The sequence below is a fragment of the Triturus cristatus genome, chromosome 5_1 (assembly GCF_964204655.1).
Source record: "Triturus cristatus chromosome 5_1, aTriCri1.1, whole genome shotgun sequence".
NCBI classification, from domain to species: domain Eukaryota; kingdom Metazoa; phylum Chordata; class Amphibia; order Caudata; family Salamandridae; genus Triturus; species Triturus cristatus.
The window spans coordinates 815,663,279-815,684,742 of NC_140587.1; the positions used below are offsets into that span (position 1 = coordinate 815,663,279).

General features: G+C 47.2%; 1 protein-coding gene across 5 annotated transcripts in view; it reads left to right on the forward strand.

Moving 5' to 3' along the window:
* The window catches only part of CEP192 (centrosomal protein 192), a 1,978,693-nt gene that overhangs the window by 895,007 nt on the left and 1,062,222 nt on the right, over positions 1-21,464 (forward strand). For all 5 annotated transcript variants that reach the window (XM_085605862.1, XM_085605865.1, XM_085605864.1 and 2 more), the window contains exon 25: positions 4,787-4,868. In XM_085605862.1, the coding sequence (XP_085461988.1) occupies positions 4,787-4,868 (82 nt within the window). The remainder of the gene's footprint in view (positions 1-4,786; positions 4,869-21,464) is intronic.

The window sequence follows — 21,464 nt, forward strand, 5'->3', positions numbered from 1 at the left end:
TTGACTTGAACCCTCCTGTGAGTTCCAGAGTACACTTTTCACCTGCTTCGCCAGCAGCATCTTCCTGAAATCCTCCATTGTTTTTTACAGCAGTCTCCGATGCCACTTTGCACCTGTGCACCCGACTTCCCTAGTGTAAGTATCCTGGTTCCTTGGTTATCTACGGATGGGTGGCTCCCTAACCTTCTGTCTTCTTCTGGGTTTCTTCAGGGTCCAAAGGGAAGGGTCCTACTTTACAACCGCGACTTACCCATTGACTTGAATTGAGCACGCAGTCGTGTTTCCATACTGCATACAGCCTCCGTAGGGTTCCTGGGTAATTACCTCAGGTCGTTCCTTGGGTCCCCAGCACTTCTACATCTTCTGGGTCCAGTCATGACTTGAGTCGGGGTTCGCATCCCTCTACTTTAGTATATGGTTTGGTCTCCCCCAGGCGACCACCGTGTATTGGGTGCTACTTATCTGTTTTTTATTGTAAAGTATTGTGTGCATTGTATAGGAGATATTGCTGTGTGTTAGTGAGTGCCGTAAATGAAATCTCTATTTTTATAAGTACACTTTGTGGTTCTTTTTCACTTAACTTATACCAATAAGATTAGGTTCTGATAAAACAAGCTGCTTCACACTCCTTCTGGACTAAGCCTGAAGGCTGCTCTCCACAGCTACCACTTAGAGAGCTTTCCAAGTTTGTCTAAGACAACTAAAATCACCATAAGGGTTGTCTGGATTAGTGCAGGGTGCTACACTTGCATAAGTGAGCACCATATACGAAGCTAGCCTCCTACAGTCCCCAAATCCTAAAATGGCTGCCGCCATAGCTTTGTTGCTGTGGAAGCAGCGAAAAATGTTATTTAGAAATGGGTGTGCTCCACAGACCCTCTGCTGCATGAAGTATACAAAGCTTTTGAGCCTTAATTTCTTAAAAACCTTTAGAACAGATTTACACCAAATTACAAAAATCACAGTTTCTGGACCAAGAGCTAACTTTCTGACGAATAAGGTGTAACTCCTGCCATTTTGGCTGTAGCTCTTTATAATTTTCCTATGGAAAAATGAATGGGCAAAGCACATTTTGGTACCTCCCTCCCCCTTTTTTTCTTGTCACCCCCCCCCCCCCCCCCCCCCACTTGCCGGATCAGCCCCAAACTGTTTTTAAATAGATTGTAACCTCCAGCCAGTCCTGATGATGGCCCTTAGATACTACCCCCAACATGATCGAGACGACGACTGAGTAGATTGAAGGGGTTGATCTAGTGGTGTGAATACCTCCTTTTGGCGTCCTTGTGAAAGGACCTTGAGAAACGTTTCCTCTGTTCTGTCGAGATAACCTCCTTTGTTCCTTGTATATAAGGAATGATATTGAGGTGATGTTAGAAATGGGGGTCTCTAGTTGGCAAGGGCTGGCCACTGTCCAAGTGGGGACCCTTCTTCCTAAGTCAGAGTAAGAGGGCTACACCCTTTGATAACCCCTGCTCAGCCCTGTGGTAACGTAGCACGAGCAGCTAGGCTTATCTCCGAGGTAGTGTGTGAAGCATTTATGACCATACACAGTAACACAGTGAAGAACACTACAAAGGGACACCACACAATTAATTATAAAAAATAAGTATCTTTATATATAGACTTAACATAAGACCAATAACGATAAAAAGCCACAATACTGTAAAATAGGATTACTCTTGAAATGCTGCAAAAATAGTTCAAAGTGTGCTAAAAGAGGAATCCGTTCAAAGCAGTGGTCTCTGCGACTCTTTTACTTTACAAAGTACCTGGATTTCGTAGCAGAACAAAACCAAATGTCGCAAAGAAGCTGTAGTGATGATTTTCTGCACGCAAGGCCGGTGATGCGAGGGAGGAGACGAGGCGCCGATCTGCTGAGGCGTGCGGGTACAAGGCGACAAACTTCTGCACGCTAGGCCATTGATGCGATGATTTCTTGCCACGAGGGGGGAGACGAGGCGACGATCCTGTTGCGTGTGCGATCAGGTTGCGATGCAAAGAAATGGCGCTCCGCGAGGGAGCGACGATCCTGATGCGATGAAAATGGTGGACGCCCGGCGTCCGCGCTGCGATGATCTCGATGCGATGATCTTTGGCGTTAGCGAGCACTTGGCAGCCTGCAAACGTGCGATGCGATGATCTTTGGTTGCGAGCACTCAGCGGCGTGATGATTTTCAGGCTTTCAGCTGCGGCGGCTCGCAAACATGCGTTAGCAGCAATTTCAGCACTCTCTTCTCTGTAGTCGAACTAGAGGCCCTGGAACTCACAGGAGACTCACCTGCAGATAGAAACCCTCGCTGGGAGGAATCAGGAGGCTGGTGGTGAAGTCTGATGTGCCTGAGACTTCAACAGGCGGCTAGCTCTCTCCTAGCCCTTGGGTGATTGCTTTAGCAAGATTAATAAAAGTTCTGTCAAAGTCCTTTTCCCTCTTTTTCCAAGTCCAATGGTAACCACTGCAGGCCAATCCAAGAAACAGCATACAAGCACAAGGATAGTCACCTCCTGCAGATTCCTTCAGTTACACGGACAGGGGTTCGTCTTGATGTCCAGGAGCAATACCAATTGTAGGGGTTTGGGCACAGGTATTTATACCCCAAAAGTATTTGTTCTAAAGAGTCACAAGTCACTGAACCCAGACAGAACCAGTTCTGCTCAGTCCTGGAGCACTTTGTTTACCAGGCTGCATCCTTCCTTTCAGAGAGAGGGGGTCTGCCATCAGACGCACAGTAGGAGGTATAGCCAGCATTCACCTTGCCAGGCACAGCCCTATTCAGGTCAAGAAGCTACCCCTCTCCATACTTCAAATGCAGATCTCTCTATTCAACCCAGGTCTGACTCAACCTGCCCTGTCCCTCCAAAACCAGACAGCCAATACACATAACAGCAGAGCACACTGGAAGGCTTAGGCAGGAAAATACCTACCTTCTAAAAGTGGTATTTTCAAACACAGAATAGAAAAATAAACTTTACTAAAAGATGTATTTTAATATCCTGAGCTCAGGCATACTAAATTCGTTTTTCTACCATGTTCCTTTGGTCAGTTAGGATTATAGAATGTAATAGTCAAACTGCCCATTCTGGGCTATGGATAACAGGTAGCCTTACAGTAGTGAAAAACGAAATTGGGTGTAATTCACTACCAGGACATGCCACACATACCAAGGCATGTCCTACCTTACACATACAATGCATCCTACCATGGGGGTGACTTATATAATACCAAGGGAAGGTTCAGGGACTGGGATATGTGGGCACTACACAGCCAAGATGGCAGTTCTGGACTGCACACAGACTCTGCAGTGGCAGGTCTGAGGAACACTTTACAAGCTGCTTCTGTGGGTGGTGCAAACCAGCGCTGCAGGTCCACCAGCAGCATTTGGTTTACCAGCCCTGGGCACACACAAGTCAGACTACTAGGGACTAACAGATAAACCAAATAAGCCAATCATGGATATACCAGTTCACATATCATATTTACACAGAGAGCATTCGCGCTGTGGCACTGAATGGCAGTGGCACAGCGCCCAGAGCATCTAACACCAGCAAAAACAGAGGAGACAACAGCGCAAAATGGAAGGGAGACCCACGTCAATGGTGCCAGGTCTAACAGGTGAGGTTTGGATAGGCTTTTCCTATCAAAGTATGATTTGTGTATTTATTTGTGTATACCAAATACACTTTTCAGATTTGGTGTTTTGCTCGCCCCATTTTTCTTTTTTTTATATCCCTGATATTTTCCATTCATTTATTGTTGTAATCCTTTGATATTGTTTCTATCGATACGTTAAGGTATATATATGCTGTTGCTGTTATACTGGTTTCGCCCCCCCTGTTGCCTTTACAGGTTTTTGTCTTCAGAGCATATGATGGTCCCAGCACATTGCTGCACTGTTGAGACTGACCTGTGGTTTTTGTTGATCTTTAGTAGTCGTCCACATCGCTGACCCTTTGTACTGGGTCATCTCTCTTTCTGGATTTAGGAGTAGGTTTTGGTATTGACGTTCCATTGGTGTGCTGAGTGCAGGGCCTGGTTTTGATCAGATGTAGAAACGGGCTGCCATGAAATGTTCAGTTCTTGCAATACAAATCCAGAAGTGTCTGCAACGTTGTTGGCTTGGAAAAGGCAACACTGCAGGTCTCATCTGCTCCCAAGTGTGCACTCCACAAATGGCACTGACCTTGTTCTTGTTGGTGTATTAAATGTATTTCAATTTTAACATGGTTTTGAGCTGAATTAAGATTGCTGTGTGGCACATTCTCCACTGGATTTCGGGTAGACTGTTAAACAGACTCATCAACTCACATCATTCCCATTTTAATTATTGCAACAATGTCGTTTCCCAGATAGTTTTCAACTCATAGGTGCTCAGGCAAGAAGCCTCTCCAGAAACCCTTGAGTGTCTGAATTGTCAATACTTGTTCATTATTGCTGTTCATGGAGATATCTTCTGTGTAAGTTACTCTTATTTTTTTTTATTTTTTTTGCAATGCAATGAAATCGGAAAGGATTTTGAGGTAATGAGTAGGTTCAGTAGGGATGTTTCTCTATATGATTAGTACATAGAGTATAGGATTACTAACATGGGTGTGCTTTTGTTTCGTTGATCTTTTAGGATAGTTCAATTCTTTTTCTAAGTTAATTATCTTTGTAGGGATTTATTTTGTTATTTCAATATTGTTTATTCGTATACTGCTTGTATGATCCTATCAATTGTCAGGTTTTTAAATTGATTGCATGCTGTTTAAAAACATGCTTATATTTAAAATGCATAACACTTGTTTTTAGGATTCAGAAATTGTACTAGTGTGGGTTATTTTTCGTGCCCCGCCACCAAAGCAGGAATTTGCAGATCAAAAAATCACCTCAGGTAAGCTTGTTCTTTACATGTTTGAGACCTCTTTATGAACAATGTTGACTGAATATGTAGAAAAGCACTCTGCATGGCAAAGTATTTGTATGGCTTTGTTAATTGAAATGCCCCTGTATTTTGCTGAAGAGTACTATTTTGGGGAAGCGAATTTGAAACAAACTGCTATAGTTTAGCCAAATCTACTAAATCTGAAAGAGACAAGTTTGTGATAGATTCCTTACCTTAAAACATCCCCAGGCTTCAGACTGGATCCAGAAAGTTTTCGTCAGCAGTACCCCTGCACGTCGGCAGATGTCGTCGTATGGCTTCGCGTACGTCGCTGGCGTCATAGCCGTCGAGATGACGTCGTCAGAGTTACTTAGACGCGCCCACGCACGCTGACGTCAGTTCTTTATTTTTCTTTAGCAGCAGCACAGATCCAAGAAAGAGCGGTACCCCTAGTTAAAGGTTTAACTTGGTTTCTAACAACTTCTTTTTTTTCGTGTGTTTGACTCCTGGTGCAATAGAGATGCCCGGATTTAAGTCCTTTAGGGCCTGCTGCCGCAACATGTCGGTGTTTGACCCTCACGACGTGTGTCTCTTGTGCTTGGGGCACGCCCATGACCCCGAGGCGTGCTCCGATTGCCGGGCCATGGCACCGAAAGCTTTGTGGGAGCGCTCCCGAAAGTTGTTGAAGGTCCGGGAAACTGTCCCGCACCGATCAAGGGCACGATCCCATGGGAGGTCAAAGAACCAGTCACGGAGCCATCAGCATCGCTTGTCGGAATCTGGGACAGGTAAGTCTCGGGCCATAAAAAGTCGAAGAAGCGTTGTCGCACCTCTACCCCTCACCGGTCACGGGACGCGGTGGAGGGGGTGGGTGGCCACTCCCCCGCGGCTCCGTGGAAGCCTCCGTCGTTGCCTGTGGTCTACCCTGCCTTTGTGGGGCCACACGCGACTTCGGGCGAGGTGCGGGCCTTTATGCCGGCCTTGAGCCATTTGTTTGCCACGCCGGGTCCCTCCGGAGTGCCTTCGGGCCCCGCGGATCCGTCGGAAGGATTTGCCCGTGCCGCCGCCTCTGGCCTCAGCTACTCTGGCACCATACCCTGCGGCACCGCCAGCCCCGGTCTCGAATCGGGCGCTGGTTCGGGCACCGACTCCGGCCTCGGCGCTGGCCCTGGATCCGGCACCGGGCGCAGCGCCGACCTGGAACTGGTATCTTACGCTCCCATTCCATTTCTGGGAGGGGAGTTTATCCTGTTTCCCAGGGCTCCTCGTTCTTACCGGCCTCTTCAGCAACCGGTGGACGAAGGTGAATACTGTGAGGGGTCTGAGGACCCTTTTGCAGCTCAATGCGAGGATGAACCTGAGTGGGAAGGCGATGTGGAATTAGTTAAAAATGTCTGCCCGGGTTCTAGGAATGTTAATTAAAAGATAAAACAACTTTGGCATGGAGATCCATCTCGTTATGGAGTCTTGCAGTTCACCTAACGCTCTTCCTCGTGTATCAGTTCTGCTCTCTCTTGTGACTACTATCTCCAGGTATTTATTCTCTGAGTCGCACCAGGTCAGTGGGTAGTCTGTGACAAATTTCCGAGTCGTGGTAAGAGGGAAAATCTGGGATTTCTCCCAGTAAACCTGTGTTCACAGAGCACGCACAGATCTTAATGAATTCTCTCAGGATCGGATTGAGACTAGATTCAGGATCTCGAAGGAATAGTGTGATGTTGTCTGCTTAAAGGGAGATCAATAAATGCTGTGTGGAATATCGGAGCCCATGTTCCCGATGGTTTTTCTGAAATTTGGCTGCTAACGGCTCCACAGCTAGTGCAAACAAGAGAGGAGACAATGGGCATCCCTGTTTTGTACCACGTGTGATATTAAGGGGAGAAGAAAGTGCCCCATTAAGCGATACCCTCGCCTGCGGCTGGCTGTATAAAAACTCAATCCAGGGTAGGAATGCGGGTGGGAACCCCATTCGACACCACACCGAAAAGATATCCCCGTTCAAGGGAATCAAACGCCTTAGTGGTGTCCAGAAAAATCGCCACCCGGATAGGTCTGGGTCGATATCTTGTATTATCGGAAAAAGGATTTGAAGGTTGTGCGATGCGGCACTCCCGGGGATGAATCCCGACTGGTCGGATAGAACCAAGTTGTCCATTGGTAAACTCAACCGATTAGCGAGTACCTTAGCTAGTATTTTAACGTTGCAATTGTAGGAGAGTGGAATCTGACTGCATGGTTACCCTCACTTTTTGCCTGGTGTTTTGCTGGTTTTCGACTTAGTTTGACTGGGATCCTGCTAATCAGGACCCCAGTCTATCTGCTTTCTCCCTAAATTGGTTGTCCATGTACTTTAGGTACACTCCAGATTGGATTCTGGGGTACCCTTATCAGTCCCTAGTATATGGTATACTATGTATCCAGGGCATAGGTACCCCAGAGGCCTCTCAGGGGCTGCAGCAGGTATTATGCCACCCCTGGGAGACGATTCAAAATGACACAACAGGTCTGCTACAGCAGCCTATGTAAGGTGGTGCATGCACCCCTTACTTAGATATAGGTTCACTATATCTACTCAATATCACTGCACTTAAAAGCCTATCAGTTACCCTTTGGCAGGCCTTATCAATCCTGAAGGCAGGGTGCTGGGTTTTATGTGAGAGGGTGCACCTGCATGAGCAGAGCCCCTCTGCAGCCTTCGGAACCTATATTCTGGGGATGTTTGTGATGCAGCCAACCATATATACTTAAGTGTATTATAACCTTGCGGTAAATGCTAACTTTAAAACGGCTGCATGGAAACATGTCGTATTTGGTGTCAAACACCTTGGACTCATAAATCCACACCAGTAACTGGTGTGGGAGGTATGATTCCACCCTACTAGAGGGAGAAATATGACAGCACCGGTACACCCGGTACCAGCTTCACAGAACCCTGGCATCACAAAATGAATGCTGCCAGCCACAGACACGAGTCTGCCCTCCTGCTGCTTGACGAAACTCCGGCAGGGGAAGGCTGGACAATAGGTTTCCTCTCACAGGGAGGTGTGACCACCTCCTAGACAGGCTTTAGTGTATTGGGGCTGGGTGGGTGGGTGCACTCAGAGTGCTTTGATGTCTGCACTGCGGGCACATTTGGTGTCCCTGTGCATAGTCCAGCTGAAACCGGTTGCAGGAGTCATTTGCTCCTGCTCTGGCGCGAAACTGGACAAAGGACATGGGTGTAGCCACCCCTCTGTCCTGACCCTCTCATTAGTGGGTCCCCAGTTTGTCCCACCCCTTCCTTGGGTATAAAGTAGGATAGGAACCCCTGGCTACAGGACTTTGGATGTACCTGGATGAAACTCTGCTACAGAAACCAAGTACTTCGACTATCTACACTGCGCTGGATGACTGAAGAATCTCCCTTGGAGTAAAGGAGTTACTCCACTGCAAGGCAGGCACCTTAAACGCATCTGACCGGTTTGCATCTTCGCAGCTCCTGAAGGACTCCAAAGATTTCTGCAACACAGGAGGTGGGTTCCTGTGGTCTCAGGTTGATCTGTGCTCTCAGCAATTCTGAGACCCGCATCCCTCGTGGGGACCGTGCAACCCGAAACCCTGGGCACAGTGTATATTTGCAGCAGCATATGCCTTTTGGCAATACCTGAGGCTGTGCTTTGGGCTACTCTGGTCTGTAGTCCAGACCCGAGCAGTATTTCCTCTGAAGATTTCCGGCCTACACTCCACAAGTGTTCCGTGGGCTGGTATTTTGTGATTCAGCTCGAGGTCCCTTCGCAATCCCTGGTCTGTCGACCTGTGTGTCCCTGAGAAGGGAACTTTAACTTTCAGTGGGCTTTCCTGGTTGCTCCAGACGTGCCCTGACTCTCCATCGCTTGGGGAGTCCCCCGGACCTTGGTGGTCCCCACCAAATCATCTTTTCTCTGACCACGTGGGTTGCAGTTGCCAAGGCTTGTTGGTGTTCATTCCAGACACTGACCCCCCAGCACTCTACATCCTTCATGGGACAGCTCGCCTGCGGACTTTGGTCAACGTCTCCTGGTCTCCGTAGCTGCAGAGTCAAACTTCACCTCGTCTCACCTGAAACACTTGACATCGGTGGGCATTCGTCTGTCGTGCCCCTGGTCACTGTGAAGTGACCCAGACTCTGTCCCCTCTGCTTTCAGGTTCTTCTCAGCTCCGATCCAGGCTTGGATCACACCGGACACTTCTCATCTTTCCGGCAGCAGCACTTCTTCGCATCACGCCATTGAAATCAACAAGCGTTTCCGACACCACTTGACCCCTATGCACCCGGCTCTCCTGGAATAGGTAACACGGGTACTTTGGTACTCTCAAGGGTGCTGGCCGTAGAACCTTCTATGTTCCAAACGGTTTGCTTGAAGTCCTCTCACACTGCATGCGTCCCCCATGGCTCTCCTGTGTCACTACCTTGGGTGGTTCCTTGGGGTCCCAGCGATTCTACGTGCTCTAGGCATTGTCTAGTCAAGTCGTGGTTGTTATACCACTTTCTTAGTATATGGTTTGGTCTCCCCCTGGAGCCCACTGTGTATTGTGCATTGTGCTATTTACTGTTGTTCTAGTGCTTTAATATTGTGTACCTTGTTCTCTAATCTCATAAAGAGGTTAGTAGAGAGTGTTTAGTAATAAATACATATATTTTATATATTCCTTGTGTGGTTCTCCTTTCATTTGGTCATTCAGGAGGTTATGATCTGGTAAACCAAGATGCTTTACATTCCTTCGAGACTTAGCCTGAAGGCTGCTCTCCATAGCTACCACTAGGATAGCTTTCAATAAAGGTTGTTTTTAAACCTATCATCAATAAGGACTGGTGCAAGGTGCCCACTGTAACTAGTGGACAGCATATACCAGGCCAACTTCTCACAGCAATGTATCATGGACAGGAGCCTATAGGACTTGCATATCTCCTGGTTTCCCCAGTTTTAATATATAGATGAGTAGGGCTTTCCTCATCGCTAGCGGAAGAGTGCCAGATTTTCGGGCCTCTTCGTATAAACCTTTGAAAATAGTGACTAAGTAATCTATGTCCGTTTTTAAGGAATCAGCCGGGAGGCCGTCTGGAGCAGGGCCTTGTCCAGAGCAAAGTTGCATAGTAGCTGCCCGGATTTCATCTTCCTCAATATCGGCAAATAAGAACTCTCTTTGGGAGTTACCTAGCCACACCAGTGCCATGTCCTCCATATATTGTTCAAGATCTGGGGGTCCCACCCTCTGCGCAATGTATAATGTTTTGTAGAAACTATGAAATACGCGCAGTATGTCTGGTGTGTCTCTGTATGTTGTCCCATTCAAGTTGGTTATCTCTATGACGGTATTAGAGAATCTAGGTTTATGAAGTAGTTCAGCAAGTGCTCTCCCAAGATGCTCCCCATCACTGTTTCTACGGACAGTATTTCCCTCTGAACAAACATTCAAGATCAGCTGTTTCTTGATATTCAGACAGTGTGTGTCTAAGTGTCGCTCGGAGTATCCTACTAGGAGCCTCTTCTGTCTCTCCCCTCTATCTGCTTGATGTCTGTCTCCAGGTTATGAAGGGTAGTGCAAATTTCTCTTAATATAACTCCTCCCTTTGCTATGCACATTCCTCGCATGGTGACCTTAAAGGCCACCCATACTGACGCCTGCAGTGGCACAGACCCAGTGTTGCGTTGAAAGAAGTCTTGTATTTTCTGCCCCATGCTGTTCCTAAACTAACCTTCCAGAAGAGCGAGGGGGGATGTGATGTGAATGTTATACCTGTCTAAATAAGCCAGGATGTGTCTGCGCTTACGAGGGTTGCCTAGGCCTTGCACATTCCCTGTGGGCCTTTTCCACTAAGAGTTGTGTAGTTAATTCTCTGGTGCCAAAGACAGTAGTGAGCAGCCGCTCCACGTATTCTTCCATCCTCCCAGTGTTTGTGGATTTGGATATGCCAATAATATGTATGTTATTGCGGCGTGACCGTGCCTCTAAATCTTCATTCTTGGGCGCAATTATTTTCATTAAGCGTTCCATGTTAAGCAGCTTTTCTCAGCTACCCTCCGATGTGTCCTCCAGCGCCTTTTCTCAGTCTCTTCAATCCGTCCGGTTTGCTTTTCTATTTTTTGGGCTATCGCATCTATGCAGTTACACATTGAATACATTTCCATTTCAATGGACAAGCGGCTATGCTGCATTGTAATGAGCAGTGTTTTGAGATCATCCGCTGGCACTTGTGTACATTTATTTCGACCCTCCGCTCTATTTGAGTCGGTGGCGTTATTTTGCGTGCGCCGAGTTGTTCTGGCATCACACTGCAGCTTGGTTTGCCTTCCTTCGGTCCTGCCAATGTCCCTTTATCATTTACTTTGTTAATCTAGGGTAGCTCTTCTTGGGCTGGTGTCTGATTTGGGGTAAGTTAGATCAGTCGATCTGCAGTGTTTTCTGGGCCCTGGAGAGGGGGTTATAATTTGCTATCTTTTCGCTGCTGTATGCTGCCTTCCCTACTCCTTCAGAGGTAGCCAGTATCTGCTCTCCTTTCAGGCCAGCCAGCACGCAGCAGCCCACGTATCGGTGGGTTTCTAAGCATCGTATGGGATTTGAGTGGAGCAAGTAGTGTTATCAAGGCTAGGATCGCTTCCTAATCGCCGGGGCAGAGGTCATCTGGCTATAAACTTCAAAAAAAGAGTGAAGGCAATGCAATACCAAAGCAAATTAGTTTTAGTGCTGGTCAAATTTCCTTATAGCACACAAATTAGTCCATGCTATCCATTTTAATTTGGAGACTCCTTCGTTTAGAATTGTCACATTCAAAATGTTATTACAAAACGATGTAGGCAGTCTGACTGCTAACGTGGCGCTCTTACACCCTGCAGGTAGTTCTCACCCTTAGACCGAGCGGGGGGGGGGGGGGGGGGGTGTTTAGGAGACGCCCCACTCCATAGGCAGCAGCGGCCGCATGGGCCGAGTGCCAGGCACACAGTAGCGTCCTCTCGAATCATCCCCCCCGCTTGTCCTCTCACCTGCAAATCTACTGCCAACGCCTCTCAGGCGCCCGGGTGCCGGTTTGCCCTCCTGCCGGCAGCCGCTATCTCCCGGGGACTGGGAGTGTTTAGTGAATTCTGCGGCAGTTGGCCTCCTCGCTCTCCCAGGCGGCAGCGTTCAGGAGTCTTAACGAGAGCAGCAGCGAGGGAGGACTGAGGAAGCTGCAATCTCGGCCGAGTTGCTCGTTTCAGCAGGCTCCGTAGGCAGTGTGGTCTTCTTCCCAGGAGTCCGCCATCTTGCCTCTAAACCAGCCGCAGTGCGGTCCCAAGATCGTCGCAGGGTATGTGGTTCACTGCATCGTGGATTTCGCGATCGATGCGGTCATTTGGGACAGGATTGTTGCTTATTTATGTCAAATAACGAACAAGAAATCTGACAGAGGCTGGGAAAATCACCTGAGATTGCCGTAGCTCCCTGGTGCTACAAACTCCTGGTGTCTGCAGCGTCTCTCTCCCGCCGTCGCTAGCCTTCGCGACCGCTGTGTGGGGGGAGTGCCGGCTGGAAACTACACCTCTCAGGATTCCCAGGGACAGGAAACACGCTGTAAGCGCACCCGGAGGCGCTACAAAACAGACTCTGCGTCGCGGGACGTGCGCGGGTAGCGCCGGGAGAAGCCCGGGACAAGGGCGGGACCGTCTGTGGCCGTCCGGGGCCGGAAGAGGCCGGGCTGGGCCACATCCCCTTCGGCTGGAGACTGTGGGTTAGTACGGTGTGTTTGCTATTGACCCTTCGCTGAACTGTATGTGGCACAGACATTTGGATAAGCTAATTACTCATTGCTGTACAAGACCCTCCACTGACAGTATAGAGACTACCAACAGTCTGGATTGATAATCTCATTCACTGTTTATTAGTGTTAGAATAATCTCAATATTGTATTCTACACGTTCCATCTGCTAAATCGAGGAAATGATGAAACGGGTAAGGAAAGTTAAAGCCAAAACCCCTGTAACACGGTCGCACACCAAGTCTTTAGCTGCAGATCCCCAGCCATTACCAACGCTGACTGCAATTGACAAGATGTTACAGCAGACCATTGGGGTTGTGGCTAACGCCATTGAGAACACTGAGAGGCGGCTTTCCATTACACCATCATTGTACATCCCAAGTCAGGAAAGAGACACTTCAGTCACTATGACTGAAGCGCTGGAGGCCAGTTCCTATATGACATCATCTTATATAGATCTACCTTGCAGCCAGGCGCCAACAGAAAATTCTAAGGACCTTCGTGACAGATCTATTATACTGACTTCTCCCCTTGTTGCAAAGAAGATGGTGGATACATGTAAGCCGTGTCCGAGGATTAAAAATAATAGTGCCCCAACCAAACCAAATAAAAATACTTATACTAATCACGACCTGGTAACTCCATCTGAAAATCTTCGTGATTCCACGCCAGGAATACCGTGTTGGGTTGCAAATATGGTCTCGGACTTACAAACCTCCTTGGAACGTACAATTCTCATGCAGCTTAAGCCCCTGGTATCAAAACTTGATAAATTGATTTCTATGCTGAATGTCAGGGGTGGGGGGAAAATCGAGGCAGCTAACCCCCAAAGAACTTCTGTGCCTCCTGTTACGGAAGCCCAACAACATAAAGCTTCCTGTAACCCAGTAGCTGGAACCACTAGCCAACCGGCACAGATTGTAAATATGGGAGTGACCCTAGACACCCAAAAACCTACATCTATTCCACCCCGAGATACCCTTAGTACTGGTCCTCAGCAAAGGAATAGCCAATCTACAAAAAATCTGGCAAGCAAACCTGACAAAGTCCTGACTAAACCAAAAACTGGTGTGCTGAGAAATAATACTAGCATTCCCATGAAAGGTAACATGATGCTAGAAACTACTGCTCAGCATTTACCAACAATAAATTTACCCCCTGAAGCTCAATCCTTTGTCGTTGTACTGGTGGGTGTCCCACCCTTAAGTGAGAGTAAAAGAGAAAATGAGGGCGAGCTAAAAAATAAGTGTATTCAATGGCTCACAGTAAACAGACCCCTACCAGGAGATATTTCAGGAGAAATCTTGCTGGCTAGAAGAGTGGGTTGGATTGGGAGGAATCCAAAGACTGTGGCAGGGGATGTAATAATTCTAAATTTCAGGGATGCCACTGCTGTACAATATATATGTAGTAGTGACACTTACAGACAAAACACCCAAATATCTGCTTTACATCTCTCTTATTTTTATCCTACCCCTAGCTTGGAACCGCACTGCACTAGAGCCCGGCCCCTCAACAGGGGGCATTACCTCCCACCCTGTAATTCGGAAAGTAGAGGAACATATAGAGAAGGCTGGCCTATTCGCACTCCCCTCTTCCCGATACAACCGCATTGGAATAGATTCAGTGTATTGGAAGAGGTAGATTGACTCAGTTCAGGCGAAAAATTAGATCAGCAAGCTACTAGTAAAGCTTCGAGCCGGACAAGGGTTCCAGAGGAAGAAGTACCGCTAGTAGATTTTACAAACAACCCAAAAATTGATCAGATGAGTGTGAGCAGGGAAATCAATATAAGTAGCTTGGCCGCTGAGAGTCCTGATGACCTGACACAAGGTTGTATAAAATTGGTTTCATGGAATATAGCTGGCCTAAAAAATAAGTTGGGTACCCCAGATTGGACTGCGTTTATGGCTAAATTCGATATTTGCCTAATGCAAGAGACCTGGGCATTGGAGGATAGCAGTAGTCCGACTTTTGCTACCTACAATATTTTTGCAACATCAGTAGGTAAAGGCCGCCCTTCTGGGGGATTGTCGATATGGGTAGCCACACATTTGGGAACCCAGGCTGTACAAATACCAACAAAATCTCTGGATTTCCAATGTGTTTTACTAAAAACGTCAGATAACCCCCCAGTAGCATTAATTAATGTCTATTCGAGACCAATTAGAAATGGTAAAGAATCAACCACACTGAATGAGTTGACATCATTTATCTCAGGCCTAGATCCCTGTATCTCTATAGTCCTTGGTGGGGACTTCAACTGTCAGTTTGAACCACTGGGTGGGGTGGACCAGGGTGAGCAGGATGAGGTAGATGCGCTATGGCACATCCCAGATCCTGATGTTTCCCCAGTCAGAGCTTGGACACCTCTGGTGCTACAAGTAAAATCCTTCTCCCTTGCAACGTCTCTGCGGGCGTGCAATGGGAGAATGGACTCTGACCGCCCAGCAATAGGGACGTTCAACCGGACAGATAGGGTCTCTATCATGGACTACGTAATGATAGAAGCTAAAAACTGGAACAAGTTAAAGGACTAAAGTTGAAAAAAGGCAGGATAGTGATCATAACGCTCTGATTTTAACTTTGAAGCCAGGGTCTTTCGGGCTAAAAAACCCTGAGACTACACTAAATGTGGCAATTCCCCCCCTTGTATTATCTAACAATCGCAGAAGGGTGAAATGGCCTCGTTTGGCAACGTCCCCCTTACAACTTGCAAAAATCTATCAAGCAGCGATACCCCTGATAACCCAGATGGCTGCCGAAACAGGGTCTACCCAGGCAGTGGAAATACATAAACAGCTAGTGATGGAACTGGGGGATGTTTTTTATCCAATAGCCAGAGCAAAGAGGTATGTGCCTAAAGCTTTTCCTTGGTTTAACAGCAGCTGTAGAAAACTAAAAAAGAACCTTCTAACAGCAATCAAATTAAAAAACAAACCCAATATTCGAGATGCTAGACAAGCATATAAGAAGGAACTGTCTAGGACCAGGTTGGAATGGGAAGAAGAGAGGTGGGAAACGTTGAGGGATGCCTTAGTGACAAAAGACGCCAAACTTTTTTGGGCGCTAGTGAATTCTACTACAGGAGGTAGTGGGGAATCTTTTTTGCCAAACATTGCTCCCTCAGTGTGGGAAACGCATTTTGCTACACTGTATTCTTCCCCCTCGGTTATCTTGGAGCTACCGAAAAGGGCTCCGACAATGCAATTAGAAGATCAACTTTGTGCTCCATCGGATCTAGGTCCCACACATGAGCATTGTCCGCAGGAGTCTCCAGACTATGGAAACCACCTCGGCCACCTAAGAACCGGGAAGTGGATGACCTCTGAAAGTGTTGAGAGCATCTCAATTAAAGAAGTAGAATCCCCAATTGCTAGACAGCCCCCCAATAAAGCTCCAGGACTCGATAAAGTGCCAGGCGATCTTTTTCGTTCGCAACCAAAAATCTGGGGACCCTACTTAGCTGTATTATTTAATGCTGTTTTGTCAGGAGCAAATCTACCAGACACGTGGGCGGGGGCTGAAATTGTTCCTATTCATAAAAAAGGTTGCCCTTTAGTTCCCTCAAATTACAGGCCTATAAGTCTCCTGGATACCACACAGAAACTTATGGGCCGGATTATACTAGATAGAATACTTGGGTGGGCGGAGGAGAACAAGATATTAAGTACCTACCAGGCAGGGTTTAGAGCTGGGATTTCGACTTTGGATCAGCTTTTTAGATTACAGGTCTTGTTCTGGAAGACCGTAATCCTGGGAGGTGGTAGCCTTTACCTGGTCTTCGTAGACTTACGGGCTGCTTTTGACCTCGTGCCTAGAGAGAGCCTATGGAGGGTCCTGGAGGACCTAAACCTCCCGCCCTATCTACTAGAAGTTCTGAAGCATTTCCACAAAGAGAACTATGCCCAGGTACGCTGTGGGAAAAATGGAGAACTTTCAGACCGCTTCCCCGTTACTAGAGGAGTACGTCAGGGCTGTGCCCTGGCCCCCACTTTCTTTAGCCTCTATATCAATGGTCTGGTGGGTGAGCTAGATAAGGTTAAGAATAGTGATGTCCCTCGGTTGTCATCTGGACGGGTGCCTGCCTTGATGTTCGCAGATGACACTCTACTGCTGTCTCGAACCTCTACAGGCGTCCAGAGGGTATTGGATGGCTTTGTAACATTCTGCGCATCGCGGGGGCTTGAGATCAATTTAGAAAAAACAAAGTTTATGATCTTCGGCCCCCCCGAAGCGCACCCGCCCCTGCCCAGTCCTAAATGGCATCGCACTAGAAAGGGTTCGCACTTTTGTCTACCTGGGTGTCACCCTGACAGAAGATTTTGGCTGGGGCCCGCAGGTGGTTAAATCTGCCCTGAGGCTCACACAGATAGCAGGAGGTATAAATAAATTCCAAAGGAAAACGCTATTTAAACCAGTCTCCCCCGGCCTCGAAATATATAAAGCCCAAGCTAGACCCGCTGCAATGTACGGCGCAGAGCTCTGGGGCCATACCCGTGGATTGGCCCTTTCTAAGGTCGAACACACATTTACTAGAAATTTGATAGGGCTCCCCCAGAGCACCCCGCTGATACCTTTGAGATTAGATCTAGATCTAGAGCCTATCTCTGAACTCCTGACGAGTAGACCCCTCCTGTATTGGAGAAGGTTGTGGACAGCACCGGAGCTCGATGATTATAGAGCCGAGTTCTCAGCAATTTGGGACCAGCTGAAGAGTGAGAATATACCTTGGCTATCCCATATTAAGGCCGTATTATATCAGATTGGCCTTCCCCAATTATGGGAGACTCCAGAGGAAGGCTGCATAGCGGTAAAGAGAACGGAGTTGCTAGCACTAGTTAGACAGTATAATTTGGACCAACTATACCGCCTATCATCGATGGGTAGGCTGACTATGGAATTCCTGCAAGTAAAACTGATTCCTAGCAGGGAGGAGTTCCTAGATTTGATCCAGCCTCCCAGAGCAAAGAAATTATATATCCAACTAAGGTATGGTTGCCTTCCAATTGGGGAACTGACTTGCAAGTGGGCGGGAAGAGGAGCGGGGGTTTGCCCCGTCTGTAATAAAACCAAAGAAGACCTTGTTCATGTTTTATTTTTCTGCACCGCCTACAATGAAATACGCAGAGCCTGGCTTGTGCCATTGTGCAGAAATTTGGGACTAAAGCATTGTGCACAAGCCTGCAGGATTTTACGCTATGACACTTCCCCCCCCCAATTGTGTTCTCTGTTTCCCGCTTCTTATATGGTATGTGGAGAAGAAGGTCTGCCTTGATGAATTAACCAGCTAATTATTTTTAAAATTAATGGAATTTAACTGTTTACTACTGTCTCTTTGATAACTGTTGTTTAATAACTTTTTATCCTAAGTGCTGAATTATTTATGTATTTTATGTGTATGTACATATTTTATCTGTGCTTTTATGGTCATCGACCGAAATAAAGCTATCGAAGTGAAGTATTTATGTCCCTGGCCACGGAGCCTAAAACCAGTGTGGCCATCTTGCATGCTCGCCCTCTAGCGCCCCTGATTTGGGGTGTGAATGTGACATTAGGTTTTTGGACACCAAACAGGACCAACTGTGGTGGAATTCGGATTACCAAACCCACTTGTCAGTTCACAGTGTATACAATAGTTAGCCTCATACAATAAAGAATAGAGCCGAAATGTCCCTTTTCCATTCAGTGCCATCATCCAAACTTTTTGGTACTCTTAAATTACTATTACCAGAGAGATATAAGTATGTCAGTCTCCATATCAAGCTTTACCTTCTGATGCAGACTGGAACAATGGTCTTTTTGTCTGCTGCGATTAAGGACAACCTTGACTAAATTTAGGATAACTGGATTAGCAGGTTGCACTTTCCCATGTATAGCAAAAAATCATCAATAACCTACGGTGTTTTCTGCTCGCCTTGGAGGCCTCAAAGCATTTTTGTTATTTGGGTTCCTCCGACTCTTCATATTTATTGAAGCTCGTAGATCACTTAAATATGCTTTGCCAGCAATAATAATTTTACTACTGTTGGAATGGAGTGTTTTCTGGACAGCAAATGTAAAGTCTGGAAAAATATAAATCTTCTTGCCTCCTGGTCACCCTTTCCTTAGGCTGCCCTTCTAATTTCATCCCTTTAACTAACTGGCCGGTTGATTATTTTCTTGAAAGTGTTAGGATTGGTGGGCTCTTTGTGCTATGAAATTTGCACCAGGGAGTTTTTTTCTGAGAAGACTTTTCACAAAGTATTTTCTGTTTTCCCAATCCCTTAATGTATTTCCAATCATTTGCCTTCCTGGATTTAGATTGTACTATCTGCTTCAGTGCTCCTTTTTGATTTGTTAGTAATATATACTTGCATTTGATTAAACATCACTGCAAGGGGGTTCACTTCACCATCAAGCTCATCTATTGGAACATAGTTGCTAAATCAGACTCTTCACTTCTCTCTATTAGCTGGATATTACTCTCCATGTTATTTGGTGCAGGCTGTTTAAGGGGTAGCTTTCCTATGACTAGATGCATTTTCTCGAATCAGATATCCAGCTTTTCTGTGTTGTATGGATATCTCGATTTAGTAAGCCGTTCATCCATTACAAATGTTAACAGGTGATGATTTCAGGCTGGTTGGCCAGAGACCAGCCTAAGCTTATTGCTATTCCCATCAGGGTTCTATTGCACCCACTCTACTCCTTTATTATAGCTATTTGAATTATTGTAATATTTAATTCAGAGTTTAAAACTTAGTTTAAAAAAAGGTGTATTTGAGGAATTGAGACTCTGTATGCCTCTCCAGTGACTGACTTACGGCATCCCTTTGACATTTTTCTTCAGCCTACAACTCTGGCTTATGCACCTGAACCAATGCTAGCAACCTTAGTCATCCATACATAGCTCTGAGCATTCAACTATCTCCCTCTGGTCCCCATTAGTACCCCTGCACAAAAGATCCACTATATTTCACGGATTGTTTCCCCCATATTGACAGTGCACCGGTCCCTTTTGAGGCAAATCTCTGCATGCTTCATGCCACCTGCACTACATTCTCGGCACTCTGGCATCCCTCATGGTAAGCTGTGCCCCCCCCCCCCCCCCTCCCCTATTCTCTCTAAAACTCTACTTCCGCCTCCTGAGCACCAATCCCAACCCTATCCGTTGGAACACCCTGGATGTTTTTCTGTCCTTTACTTTAGGCACTCAACATATGCCCCATCCTTCTTCACTGCCCAAGTCTATTGTAACCCACTCCCTAAATGTTAATTCTGTGTGCCACAGTAATCCTGGTCTTCAGTGTGTAATCTCGTGACAGTAAAGTATTATAAGTTCCCCAGCAGCATAGTATCAACTATCTGTAATTATCTTCTGCCCTTATAGACAAAAAGGAAACTTAAAAACGCATGGCATGTTTGCGATTGTGTTGGAAACGGGTAGCGTGGTGCAGAGCGGGTGGGCCAAACTCCGGAGGAAATGTGCAAAGCATCCACGCAGTACACACAGGCGACACACAAGGCACACTCCAAAAAGAGACGCCACACAAAATTGTGTAGGAATAACTTTTTTATTGTAGAAACACAAGGTAATTTCAGTAATCTCTATACTGCGCCAACCGGCGCCAGGTCAATATTTACAGGGGGAGAGTATATACATGGCAGGGCCAATCGGGCCCCTGCCAGAACCATTGCGACATACAAAGAAAATGACGATAAGTCCATCAGCCTCAATTCCCGCAATAAAAACACATCAGGGCGTAACCGGCATTAGGCCGGAACACCTGCAATAAAACATCATGGCCTCACCATATGCATAAGCGATATGAATGACCCCTGAGGCCGGAAAGCTGGAAGGGGAAAACATTAGGCCTCCGTGGGCATAAACATGTAAACATTTGGCCTACTTCGCAGGAAAACAAGTTATGCAAAACACCAATGATGTAAGCACTTGGGAGAAACATGAGGCATCCTGATAGGCATAAACCATGAGCATAGGGAGCTTTGGCATCAACAGGCAGCAATGCAATAAGCATAAAAGTGTTAGCATTGGCTCAGTAGCATGAAACTCATTATGCGTAACATCAGGCATAACCTATATGAGCGTGGAGGCATAACCTTAGGCATGATGCGCACATCTCATTAACAGAAATAACATAGGCATAACCCTAGAACATCGGGGCAATAATGTTAGGCTTCATTAGGGCATCACCAGCATGTCCTACTCCTTGTCGCAGATTAGCCTGGGCGCCACTGCGCCGAGAGAGCCCCTCCCCTGGGACTCACAAATCACCAATGCCGTAGCCCACAGAGTACTGGCCCGTTGGAGCCCCCCCCCTCGGGGACTCGGAGCTGAAAAGATGCGGGCACTGGGATGTCCCAAACAACGTCCTGCCCACCTTGCCGCTGGCCACTTCGGCGGGGCAGCTGTGATGCCAAAACGAAACGGGGGCAGGATGGAGCCCTTCACTGGGGTCTAAAATCACCAATGCCCCCAGACGTTGCAAAACTGTAGTAGCGGCCCGCAACTGTGGCGCCGCCGTGCACCGCTAATTAGCGCTTGGCACTAGCAGTTTCCCAACACGAAAGGGCCAATACGTTGCAGCTACCCGCTCCTGTGTGGTGCAGCTGTGCCCGGGGAACAGTGCGGGCCCTCCCGGTACCTCGGCCGGCCCCCGACAGTCCCACAACTCAGCACCACTCACCGGCTGTTCGGAGCTCTGCCCGTGCTGCTCCGGGGCTCCTCTGGGCTGGTGATGCGGCAACACGCGGAGCTCTCCTTCCACGTGAGAACCCCGCCTGGTCCTGTGAACCATCAGCCACTGTAACGTGGCACTCCTCCTGATACAGCAGCCTTCACTCCAGCAGCG